Below are 12533 nucleotides of genomic sequence, written 5' to 3' on the forward strand. Positions count from 1 at the left end.
CGACTGTCGTTCGGCACGCTGCATTGAGCATCCGTGTTCAGTTTTTAATTTACTGAACTAAATGATTTTTATTACTATAAAAAATCTAAACGACGGTGGGGGTCGGTGCCGCGGTGGGCAAGTGACGTAACCCGTGTTGCGGCTTAACAACGGTATCACCATCAGCACAGTCTATCGCGGCAAGCCTACAATGAAGTACATAATAAATAATATTTTGGCATTCAAATACATCGCGAATATGGAAACATTTGATTTTGTGTCGAATGAGAGGCCCAACGTTGGTTTCAGTTTCGTTTTAGCCTAAATTAATTCATTTTGGCTTGTCGTTTATATTGCTATATATACTTATATTTTTAATTCTTGTTCTTTTCTAAATACTGTTAATTGAAAGGATTTGTTGTGCAGTGAGGGGAACTAAAATAGCCTAGCTATGTTTACAGTGTTTATTATAATGTTTGTAAACATTTTGCGTCTGCATTTAGGCCTTTTTCTGAATGAAATAATAAAATGCGACTTATGCTTTTTTTTTCTCTAAAAAACAAAAAAAAAATTTATATCATAGCGTATTTTAACCATGCAGCAAACCTTTTTAAATATTTTGATAAATTACTGAAAAAAATAAATAAATAAATGACTTTTTAAACCGTTTAACTGATTGTATTAATCGGTCAAAATTCTTACGGTCGCTTAACGGTTAAAATGAGCATCCCTACTTAATATCCTAATGATTTTTGGCATAAAAGACAAATCAATAATTTTGACCCATACAATGTATTGTTGGCTATTGCTACAAATATACCCATGCTACTTATGACTGGTTTTGTGGTCCAGGGTCACAAATGGTAAATATAGCAATACAATATCAAATAAGGGATAACCTGCATTTTTTCAACTTCGGAACTAGGCCTAGTAGTCTTACCTTAAACCATTTGCATGGTGACCAAAAGCCTGTGGCGGTCCTGAAGAATGAGCCACCGAGGTGGGGGTGCTCCAGGGGCCATTCCATAAATTCCCCATGGAGAGGGGTCTTCTGGGGTAGGGCGAGTAGGCTGAGGAGGAACTGGTTCCAGGAAGTCTTCCATGCTGGGGCTGGAGGCTGGGCCGGTTGGCCTGCCCCGCAGTGAAGGAATGCCGTGACCGGCTTAGCATGGGTCCAGCGGTGCTGCTATTGCTCATGCATTGGTGACAGGTACAGGCCGGGCCCGAGTGAATAACCGAACCTGAAGCGAGAGGATACGGCACGCTACCTTGCCGCCTGACGCGTCGTCTGTAACTGGTGGACTTGTTGACTTGCTCCAAAGCAGTGAGGTCCACAATGTAGTTGTAGCCGTGTGAGCTCAGGTCAGCTGTGGCCTGCCCTGCCTGGTAGCTGTGCTCCAGCAAAATTGAGGTTCGGATCTCATACGCCATCCACCCTCCTTCATCATTGGCCCACTCCCAAAGAACCCCGCTGCCCAGAGCAGAGGACTGTGGGAACAGGGATCTCCGCACAGCGCGTATCTTTCCTATAAAGGGTTAAAGAAAAAATTCACAGTAATTGGCACAAGATCATTATCATTGCAAAAAAACATCTACACATTTTTCAACCACAACAAAGTGCTTCTCTTCTAAAACAAATGTGAAAAGAGCAGTTTTTATCCACAAAACATGCTGTGCATCCTGTCAGAATCTGTTAGCTTTATTTCCTGAGATTTTTGTCACCTCTTTCCTGTTCTTTTCCGTGGAGACCACAGGTGTCGAAAACCATACAAACATCCCCAAAAACAAGCCTAATCTCCAGTTAACAGACCCAGCGCTATTTCTATATATATAGAAGCATGGGTCTTCAGAGGATCCGTTATATATATATATAGGATGATTGATCATATGTATATATATATATATAAAATAGCCTATGTGTCATACTGCAGCACTACACAACTTTACCCAGAGGGTTTAATGACCTGTTATCAAGGATGAAGCATAAATATTATACATTTAGAGCAACTGAATTTCCGGGATTCACACTAGGCTTCTTTCACTCTGTAGATTATAGAGACACTTCCTTGACGACTGATAACACATTTACTTAATCCAAATGGAGCAATAAGTGTGTCTTCTTAACACTCTTTTACAGTAAAGAACTGTGGCGGTATCAGATGGTAATATCATCACGTAGCATAGTATATGGGTCAATAATGTAAAAATGTCCAAGATGATTTAAAAAATCTTTCAAAATCTAGTATAAACTGCAGGTATTATATGTTCTTAGAAACTTCATAAGTGTATTAATGCAAAAAAGTCTACATACCACTATAAACAATTATCAAAAACAAGTAGGCTATTATGAAATATCAAATATCTCTCTTTCTATATACATGGCTTAAAATGATTTCTTTTTAAAGGAAAATAACTTTTTAAATATTATTTTATATTATAAAATTATAATAATTTATTTACATATGAGCAAAGATGCATTAAGTTTATCAAAAATGACAGTAAAAGACATCATTTTACAAAATATTTTACATTATTTTATTGAATTTTACTTCAATTTCAATAATTTATTGTTTCAAACTTTGTATTTATCCAAGAATACTGAAAAAAAAAGCTACTTGATAAGTTTTCAACACTGATATAATAATAAATGTTTCTTGAGCACCAAAAAGAATGATTTCTGAAGGATTGTGTGACCCTGAGGACTAAAGTAATGGCTGCTGAAAATACAGATTTGCCATCACAGGAAAAAAAATCACATTTTAAAATTTACAGAAAAGGTTCTAATATTTTGGAGTTGTACTATTTATTTTACTTAATTTAGATGAAATATATGCAGCCTTGGTGAACACTAGCAACTTATTGACTCCAACATTTTGAATGATTGTGTGTGTGGAATAAAACTGAGGGTTAAATCGTGAATATCAGACAGTTTGTGAACCAAAGTTGACTCTAAAATCATAGGCATAGCTTGACGTTTGAGTTTGGGGGGGCCAAACCGAACCGGTGGATTTGGTCAGACGTACTTTTAAACACATTTTAGTTTTGCTATAGTAAATCTACATATTCACATTCACATAGAGCAGTGGCAAGTGCGTGAGGTTGTCATGGTAACCACATACATTGGCCACGAATTACAGCTGCGCTTCTATTTTGCCACATTAAACTTAGCAATAAACACGTTTAAAATGCACAATAAACATGTCTGTCAAAACGATCTCAAAGGAGGCTTTTATTAAGCAAATCAAGGAGTGAATTACTCATCCACTGTTTTTAAAACAGACATTTGTTGGGCTTGATTCAAGTTAATGCACAATGAGGCGCACACTTTTTATTTAGTGTTATTGAATAGACGATAAACAGTTTATATTCTAAAATCTATGTAAAGGTTGTGTTCTGTGAAAATTAAATAACATTTGGATGTAAATGGTCGGCATAAAAGTAGCGTGCGGCTAAACCGTGAGATCACCTTGAGTCCTGTGAGATCACCTTTATCTGATTGTCCGAGTCCGAGAATCATTAGCACGGCATTAATATCTTCATCAGAGTTTTTCGTTGTCTCCAGATTTCTCTGCAGTTCGTGTATGTTGTTAAAAACGCGGAACATCATTTTATTCCACACAACAGGCAAGAATTACCGTTAAGTCTATTATCCACCAAAATGCAGATTCGCCACGTGACAATTCTTACGCAAATGAGATTGAGGGAGACGTTAAGTTTGTTTTGATTTATTAATTTACTTACAATAACAATTTAAAATGTATTTACTTTTATGTATTCACTTTTACATGTATTATTAACTGCATTATATAAATTTTTACTTCATAGAGAAAACTTTATAAATAAATATTTAGTCAAATTCTTAAATCGCTATGGGGGAGCCAGCGATTTAAACCCATGTCTACAATGTACTTCCAATAAACTTCACCAAAGAAAAAAAATAAAAAATACTATGGTACCAAGATATTTTGGGATATGTACCATAACAAGTCCATAGTAGTCTGAAGTTTAACATAGATGGTAATGATTCATATTCAGCACAATATCAACCACTACACCACCACAGTACTATTAGTAACTCTTGGTCATCAGTAGCGTGGTGAGACAGATGTCTGAGGTCCCACTCACCAGTGTCCTGTCTGAACTGTTTGAGGTTGGGGATGTCGATGATGTACGCAGACAGGCTGGGGTCTGCCTGTGCCAGACAGATGCCGTTGCTGTTGGCTCCTCTCTGGAGACACTGCTCGATGTAGCTGCTCACCTGTCCGGTGTAGGGCCTCCAGAAGCCCTGATCATCCTGCCATTCCCAAACCACCGCCATCGGCTGAGCCTGTCCCGGCACTCCAGACGAGGAAGACGACGGTGATGCGAATGACGGTCCGTTTCTAGATCCACTCCCTCCGGAATGGAAACTGGAGCCTGTTGCCATTTTGTCTGTTAGAAAAGATCTCACGCGCCCGCCGGCGATCTTAAAATAAGCGATCTGGCCCAGCTAACAACAACAACACACTTTCAGTTTCACCTGATTTACATCCAGCTAGCCTGCTACCTAGTCGTATTCAGTAAGAGATCGATTAATATCGTCACTACAGTGTTTTATTCAGCAGTACGCGTTCATTTAACCGCAGATTTGACCATAAACCCACTGACGTCTCTTCATCTTGTTAGGCTGCTGGAGTCGCAGCTTCAGACTAACGTTAGCCGCGTCTCGCTCTCCTCTTCGCCATTCAGTGCGTTACTGTACGGCTACCGGGCTTATAAACCAGTATCATATGATATAACGGTGACTATTTAGTAGGCAGCAGACTGAAGTTGTCAGGTCGCGAATAAAAACGCACCACTCGACATGATTTTGATAAGTACGCACTGGGTTGTAGCGCTGCGGTGACTTCCTCGCCTGCGGTGTGTGTTTGTGTCGCTGCTGTGCTGGTGGTAGATACACACTGTGAAGCCCGACACAGAATACACTCCTCTGGAAATCTGGCTTTACTGTTTCCGTAATTTTTTACAGGTTTTAAATAAAAATAAAATGCTTTATTTTTTAATTGCTATATTTTTCTTCTGGTACTACTATTGCTTGCCGTTAATCGCACTATAGCAAATATTAAAACTTGTCTCTGGTAAATAATGTCTGCACGGCTGGAGACTTTTATTTTGAAAGTATTTATAAGCCAACTTGATAAAAGGCAAACTAAAGGTTCCTCTGCACTTTTTAGAAAGAAGTATCGTACATATAACGTTACGTGCTATTTGTATTATTATTACACTATTTTTTTTGTTGTGCTGTTTGCCGTCAACCGCTGCGACAGGATGATTTGGAAGAACTAGACTAGTCTGATTCGTGAACGAATCATGTTTTGTGAATTTGATTCATTGAAAAGATCCGACTCAAATGAAGCGTTTGTACGTGAACTGAATAATAAATGTTTTTAGTAAACACATTTTATATAAGTAAGTTATTTATGTTCCGAAGAAAGCCGTATTTGCATAAATATTATGGCAATTAAATTCTGACAGAATTGTCATTTTTGGGTGAACTATCCTTTCAGCAGTCTTTAATTAGTGATAATTTAATTTAAATATATATATATATATAAAAAGTTAAACTACTCTAGCATAGGTGCCAGCAGCCAACAATTAGAGTGTTTTAACTATAGATATGTCTATGGTTTTAACTTTAATCATTTTATGAAATCTGACATACCTCATAAAACATCGCACACATTCAGAAAGTTTAACTAAAAACTTAAGATTGAACGTAGAACATTTTATTTTATTCCAATTGTATTTAAGGAAAAAATAAAACTACTGTAATTCTGCACTGTAATCAGAACTACTAAAAAATACGTTTTTTAAAAAAAGGTAAAATGTGCGATGTTGTCTTTAGCCCAGCAGATGGTGCTACTGATGATTTTATGTTTTTGGAATATTAATTTTTCTTCTCCATTGATCTGGTTTCCATTTAAAAGATAACATATTTTAAGTCTTTCACTACATAACACTATCATGATCACACAAACGCAAGGCAACACATTTTATTTGAAAGGCCTAAATGGCATTAAGGTACAGCATATAAATACTGGCGATTCCAGAGACAGTCATTACATAATAACATTATAGCATTCTTTCCTTTACAAACGATACATTCATGTTTTCTCCTTTAAATATCTCACTTTGCCTTACTTTAACAAACTTAAGAGTAACTTACAAAGCTAAAATAATACAAAAAGTCTCTCAGTTGAATACAAGTTAGTGCTATCATGTTAGGTTTTCCAACTCGACATACTGAAACCTGAAGCAGATGTTTCTTTCTGAATACATACAGTAGCTAGCTTAGCATCATAAATCGTGTCATTCAGTACTTTATGCTCTGTACTAAATGTGGTAGATTACATTCCCTGCATATACAAGTTTTTATTTTATTTTTATTTTTTTATAAATAAATAAATAACAATACAAACATTTGCAAGGCATGAGACCCAGATAACTACAGGACTCGTATCCAGTATGCACATACTGTACGAGCTCTCGGCACCAAACAAGGCTGTGTATCCCAACAGTGATTAGACATATTTGGGGGGTGGGGGGTGGGGAATCCCGTTTTGACTGCTCTTTATGAAATGGTTATTTAACCATGATTGTGTCCCAGGATCTGCTATAACAAATCCTGGTGGCAAAGCAATATAGTTCTTCTGATACACAAATAACGGCTACTCCTTTTACAAACAATCTCTTGAAGGAATAGTTCTGTCCTTATTCACTCTCCTCATGTCGCTCCAAGCCTGTATGTTGTTACTCTACCAGTGGAACACTTAAAGGACTAGTTCACCCAAAAATTTTAATTTCCTGAAAATGCACTCAACCTCAGGCCATCCAAGATGCAGATGGGTTTGTTTCTTCATCTGAATAGATTTGGATAAGTTTAGCATCACTTGCTAACCTATGGATACTCTGCAGTGAATGGGTGCCGTCAGAATGAAAATCCAAACAGCTGATAAAAACATCACAATAATCCACAAGTAATCAACATGACTCCAGGCTATCAAATAATGTCTTGTGAAGTGAAAATCTGTGTGTTTGTAAAAAAAAAAAAAAAAACCTTATTACTACATTACTTGTAGTTAATTAATTGTGGTGTTTTTATCAGCTGTTTAGACTCTCATCATGACGGCACCCATTCACTGCAGAGGATCCATTGGAAGCAAGAGATGTAATGCCTAATTTTTTTCAAATTTGTTTTGATGAAGAAATAAACCCATCTACATCTTGGGTGGCCTGAGGGTGAGTACGTTTTCAGCAGATTTACATTTTTGGATGAAGTATTGCTTTAAATATCAGTTTTTGACTAATCTTCACACAGAACAAATCTTTTACATGATTTCTATTTTTGCATTTCACCAAAAAATCAAAAGCATTCGTTTTGGACTGACATGAGGGTGAGTACTATTCCTCTAAGTAATAAAGCACTGGCAGATTGATTTACTGCTGTTTTTCCATCATTAGCACTTCATTCAGAAACAACTGCATCCAACAGTTCACACTCTCTGATACACACAGGCATCTCCACGTGCGAGCCGCAGGATCTGCCACAGCTCTGAAGAAAGCTGAATTTAGCATTCAGAAACGTCAGGTTTAAAAAAGTTCCCTTAACGGTAGAAGTCTTTTGTACGCCATCAGAAAGTTCATTAATATTTGACTTTTCCAGGAACTTGAACATTCACTCCACTATAGTCCACCATGTACATGGGCCATTGCTGAAAAAGAAAAAAAAAAAGGACTTTGTAATAGTAGCTCATTTAGCGAAATCAGCCATTTTTAAGTTTGACATGAAAATTCTATGGACCCCATTTACTCTCTTAATACATGTCCATAGTCTAATTGTGCAAAATTAATCTGCATTTGAAACATTTTGTGCTTTAACGAAAGTGCTGGCTCTGGAATGACTTGCCTGTATACAATACAATTCAAAAGTCTGCGGTCGGTACGATTTTTGAAAGAAGTCTTTTATGCTCACCAAGGCTGTATTGATTTGATCAAATATACATTAAAACAGTAATACTGTAAAATATTATTACAATTTAAAATAACTGTATTACATTTTAATAGATTTTAAAATGTAATTGATTCCTTTGATGGCAAAGCTACATTTTCAGCAGTCATGACTCCAGTATTCAGTGTCATATCACATGATCCTTCAGAAATCATTCTAATATTCTGATTTTGTGCTCAAGAAACATTTCTTATTATTATCACAATTAAAAACAATTGTGCTGCTGAATACTTTTGGGGAACCTGTGATACTTTTTTTTTCAGGATTATCGATGAACAGAAAGTTTAAAAACAGCATTTTCTGAAATAGAAATCTTTTGTAACATTACAATTTTGTTTGATCAATTTAATGTATCCTACTATCCCCAAAAATTCTTACTAACCCTAAACTTTTAAACAGTAGTGTAATGTTAACCAGTAACTAACTGGCTATTTAATGGTATCATACTCGCATTTAAGTCTGGCTTCATTCTGCACACGAGGCCCACTTTTCAAAATCAAATCAATTCCCACTCCACTTTTTTTTTTCCTCACTGAATATCTTGTTCAAAAAATGTCACATTATACAAGTTAACTGGGCTGAAAATGCCTTTTATGACAAAGAATTTAAAAAAGAGTGTAATTAGAAACCCACTCGCGTCTGTAATATGTCTGCTTACCATGACAGGTATCTGATTGGTTGATAGTGTTGAGTCTGCTCCAGTGGGCATGGATGCTTGACTGTTGTCAAGTACTCGTTTACGTTTGCGTCGATTTGTAGACACTTCTTTACCTTCTACAAAAAAAGACATATATATATATATATATATATGTATATATATATATATATATATTTAAGCAAATTTGCATTTGTAAACATTTACTTTTTTTTCTTCAAAAGTGAAATAAAAAGTACACTAATAAGGCTCTTACCTTTATTACAAGATTGAGTACATAACTCTTTAAAAGGCCTAAATAAAGACACAATCAAGATCAAACAACACTTAAAGTACAACAGAGTCTCTAAACACAGCAAGTATTGCTCTTCCGACACAATCACTATAATCATATCTGACATACTATAGCACTTACTGTAGAGGGGTTTTGATATTGAAAGTAATTTCATCATGGGCCTGCAGGATTTTTTCCAACCGAACTATGTCGTAAGTATTAGGATTCCTGAAGGGAATATCATCGGGAAGTCCACACACTTCCAGTGAGCCTGGATTGGCACGGATTAACTTGTAAGGAACAATGACTGAGCGGTCCAGACCCAAAGCTTCACCTGAACACAAAACATTCACAAATGAAGCACTGGAGTATTTTCAAAGGGATAGGGATAAATCAGTTATTAGTAATTAACACACCATATTTTTTATTGAACAGCTCTTTAACTTGTTCCCGTAATATCACTTTTTCTCCCATCCGGTTGACCTCGTCATCTTCTGTTGGACAGTGAAAATACATTCGACAAGTTTACTGACAGATTCAACATTAAAATAACTTTTTAAGCCATGGTAGATAGATTCTACACAGATTCAAGCTTAAAGGGTTAGTTCACCCAAAAATGAAAATTAGCCCATACATTACTCACCCTCAAGTCATCCTAGGTGTATATGACTTTCTTCTTTCAGACGAATCCAGTTGGAGTTACATAAAAAATTGTCTTTGATCTTTCAAGCTGTTTCATGGCACTCAGCGGGTGTTGCATGCATCAGTCCAAAAGAAGTTGTGGCTCCGGGGGGTGAACAAAGGCTTTCTGTAGTGAATCGATGCGTTTTTGTAAGAAAAATATCCATATTCAAAACGTAATAATCACTTTAATGTAGCTTGCGCTCATGAAAGAAGAAAGTCATATACACCTAGGATGACTTGAGGGTGAGTAATTTATGGGCTAATTTTCATTTTTGGGTGAACTAACCCTTTAAGGCTAGGTTTATGCTGCTTTATTTTTTTAAAGGAAATACCTTGGACATTGGCTATTTTGTAGTAGACCATTTAATAATTTTATGATGTATTTTAAACAATTATAAATGATTAAATAATTAAATAAAACAATATTATAGTAATGGCCGATTTTATAATATAAAAAAAAAGTTAAAGTTTGAACATCAAAGAATCCTGAAAAAACGTATCACAGTGTCCATAAAAATAATATTAAGCAGCAATTTTCAATATGGACTACAAGGAATATTTCTTGACAGGCAAATCAATGTTTTCTGAAGGATCATGTGACGATGAAGACTGGAGTAATGGCTGCTGAAAATTCAGCTTTGCCATCCCAGGAATAAAATACTTTTTAAAAGATTTAAAGGCAGTTATTTTACCTGTTAATAATATTTTTTAATGTTACTATTGCAATGTATTTAATAATGCAACCTTGGTTAGCATTAGAGACCTCTTTCAAAAACAAAACAAAAAAAACTTACTTTGAGTTTGAACTGCAGTATATTTGCAAATAAAATACTTTTATCTCAGTCAAACAGTAAAACTAAAGTGCCTAAAGCAGCAGCCTCCACTGATTGGGAGCAATCTATTTTGGTCGCATCACAATGTTCTGCACATCCAGACTAGACATGAATGCTTGTGCATTAATTGCAATAAATAACTACACTACAATAATAACACTAAATCTTTCATAAATTATGCCTTATTCTTACCACTTATTGGGGTGTAACCTTTCTTCAGTATGGTTATTCTTCGTGGTGCTGGCAAAGCAAAAATGATTTTATTTCCATGAATAATTCAGCAAAAAAAAAAAAAAAAAGCAGTGCTATGAAATTGTGACAGCTTACCTGGCTTGGGAATAAGCCCTTGGAAAGGCCTGAAAAGATAATAAAAGACTTTTGTAATTCTCTGGGATTTCCAAAATAAACTCCAACATATTACACAAATTAATCTTTCTCGTCTTCACCTTGTAATGCTGAAAGAGATCTTGTCTGCCACCGCTAATATCCTCTCTAGATTCTGTGAGCCGAAGGTACAGGGTTTTCTGAAGGGGATGCCAGGGGGCAAGCCCTCTATAATCACTGAGCCAGGGTTACTCTTGATCCTCTTGTAAGGCACTTGCACAGGATACTTAATGCCCAGTGCCTCGCCATATTTCCTGTTGAACATGTCTTGGACCTGCTCTCGCAGAGTGTTCGCCAAGTCGATACGGGAGAGCTTGGCCTCTAAACTGTCTGCGGGCAGAACAATGTTAGAAAAGCCAACGGTTAAGTGATCGCATATCGGGAAAGGTTAGAAGGAATGAAGGTTTGAACATAAACTGGCATCCAAAAGACAGACACGTGGCACACGGATCAACTGAATCATTTCATTTAGTCAGGATGTAATAAAGTCACAAACTTACTGTGTACAACACCTGATAACTTAATCACGGTGTTACCTGAGAATCCTGGTCTTTTGGAGGCAGGTCCCGGGTCATCTGATTGATCTTTGGAGTCAGTCTCTGCTGAACGTTTAATCAAAAGGAGCATTATATTAGATTAGTAAGTGATATTTTGGCTAAAATAGAAGAAATATACATATAAAATAGATAGTTAAAACAAAGCAAAGCAAACTAAATAAAACAAAACAAAACTATACAAACAAAACAAAAAAACAAAGCAAAGCAAAACAAACAAAATAAAACAAAGCAAAGCAAAACAAAACATAAAACATAAAACAAAAAACATAAAACAAAGCAAAGCAAAGCAAAGCAAAACAAAAAAACAAATAAAACCTACAATGGACTGGCCATGCATCCAGGGTAAAAATAAATAAAATTAAATTGTTATTTCACCTGAATCAGAGGTTGTCTTAGAGACACCTTCATGTTTAACCTGTTCTGTCAACAATTCTGGCCTGACAAAAATAAAAAAGGCACACTGTTGTTACACTACTTCTTTAGACACTGTAGTGGTTTTATGCAAACAAATTTGATAGATCATTTTAATGTGTTCTGTATGAATATACCTCTTTATAACAAATGTAATCTGACTACTGGCGGCAAGAATCTTCCGGAGTTTTGCCGCTCCAAAACAGTTTGGTCTTCGAAAAGTCATCCCTTCTGGTAGCCCTGTGACATACAGGTCATCTGGATACATCTGGAACTTGGAATATGGCACTTTAGCTGGTTCAGGCAGACCAAGAGCCTCACCTAGAATGAGAAAGAGAGATGATTTGACGGATGTGAAAATCTACTTGGAATTCTGCAATCTATTATTTGTGTATATTAAACCTAGAAGAATTTGATTGGTTGAATAAATCCAACTGGCAGATTTGCAGGTTGCCATCAGAGTTGATTGTAAATTAAGTTCATGACTCACTGTACTTGGAGCTGAACAGGCTCTCGACTTGCTTTCGCAGCTGAAGGATCATCTCTCCGATGTCTTCTGGGGAAAGGGAGGACAATCACACCAACAGCCTAAAATATCTGAAGACAAACCTGAGTGGCCTTTCAAAATGAACTTTTACCTTCAACAGCTCTCTTGAGCCCTTGTGTTGTAGACTTCGGCGTTAAATCTTCTGCAGAGATACAAACAGAA

The 12533-nt window shown here is 36.3% G+C and overlaps 2 protein-coding genes across 2 annotated transcripts in view; both read right to left on the bottom strand.

Annotated features, from left to right (window-relative positions):
• LOC107709752 (probable E3 ubiquitin-protein ligase DTX2) overlaps nt 1–4914 on the bottom strand; it is a 26036-nt gene extending 21122 nt beyond the window's left edge. Inside the window, exons 1-2 of the mRNA XM_016514354.1 lie at nt 4105–4914; nt 920–1505 (exon numbers count right to left, since the gene is read on the bottom strand). Of these exons, the coding sequence (XP_016369840.1) occupies nt 920–1505; nt 4105–4405 (887 nt within the window). The 5' untranslated portion in view covers nt 4406–4914. The remainder of the gene's footprint in view (nt 1–919; nt 1506–4104) is intronic.
• A 2322-nt stretch (nt 4915–7236) lies between these two features.
• The window catches only part of gtf2ird1 (GTF2I repeat domain containing 1), a 29159-nt gene continuing 23862 nt past the window's right edge, over nt 7237–12533 (bottom strand). Inside the window, 13 exon segments of the mRNA XM_016514355.1 lie at nt 7237–7730; nt 8685–8800; nt 8938–8975; nt 9097–9289; nt 9372–9449; nt 10665–10712; nt 10800–10828; nt 10919–11186; nt 11393–11458; nt 11789–11850; nt 11962–12145; nt 12315–12380; nt 12463–12513. Of these exon segments, the coding sequence (XP_016369841.1) occupies nt 7662–7730; nt 8685–8800; nt 8938–8975; nt 9097–9289; nt 9372–9449; nt 10665–10712; nt 10800–10828; nt 10919–11186; nt 11393–11458; nt 11789–11850; nt 11962–12145; nt 12315–12380; nt 12463–12513 (1268 nt within the window). The 3' untranslated portion in view covers nt 7237–7661.

This window comes from Sinocyclocheilus rhinocerous, unplaced genomic scaffold (assembly GCF_001515625.1).
Source record: "Sinocyclocheilus rhinocerous isolate Xijiao unplaced genomic scaffold, SAMN03320098_v1.1 scaffold896, whole genome shotgun sequence".
Lineage (NCBI taxonomy): Eukaryota > Metazoa > Chordata > Actinopteri > Cypriniformes > Cyprinidae > Sinocyclocheilus > Sinocyclocheilus rhinocerous.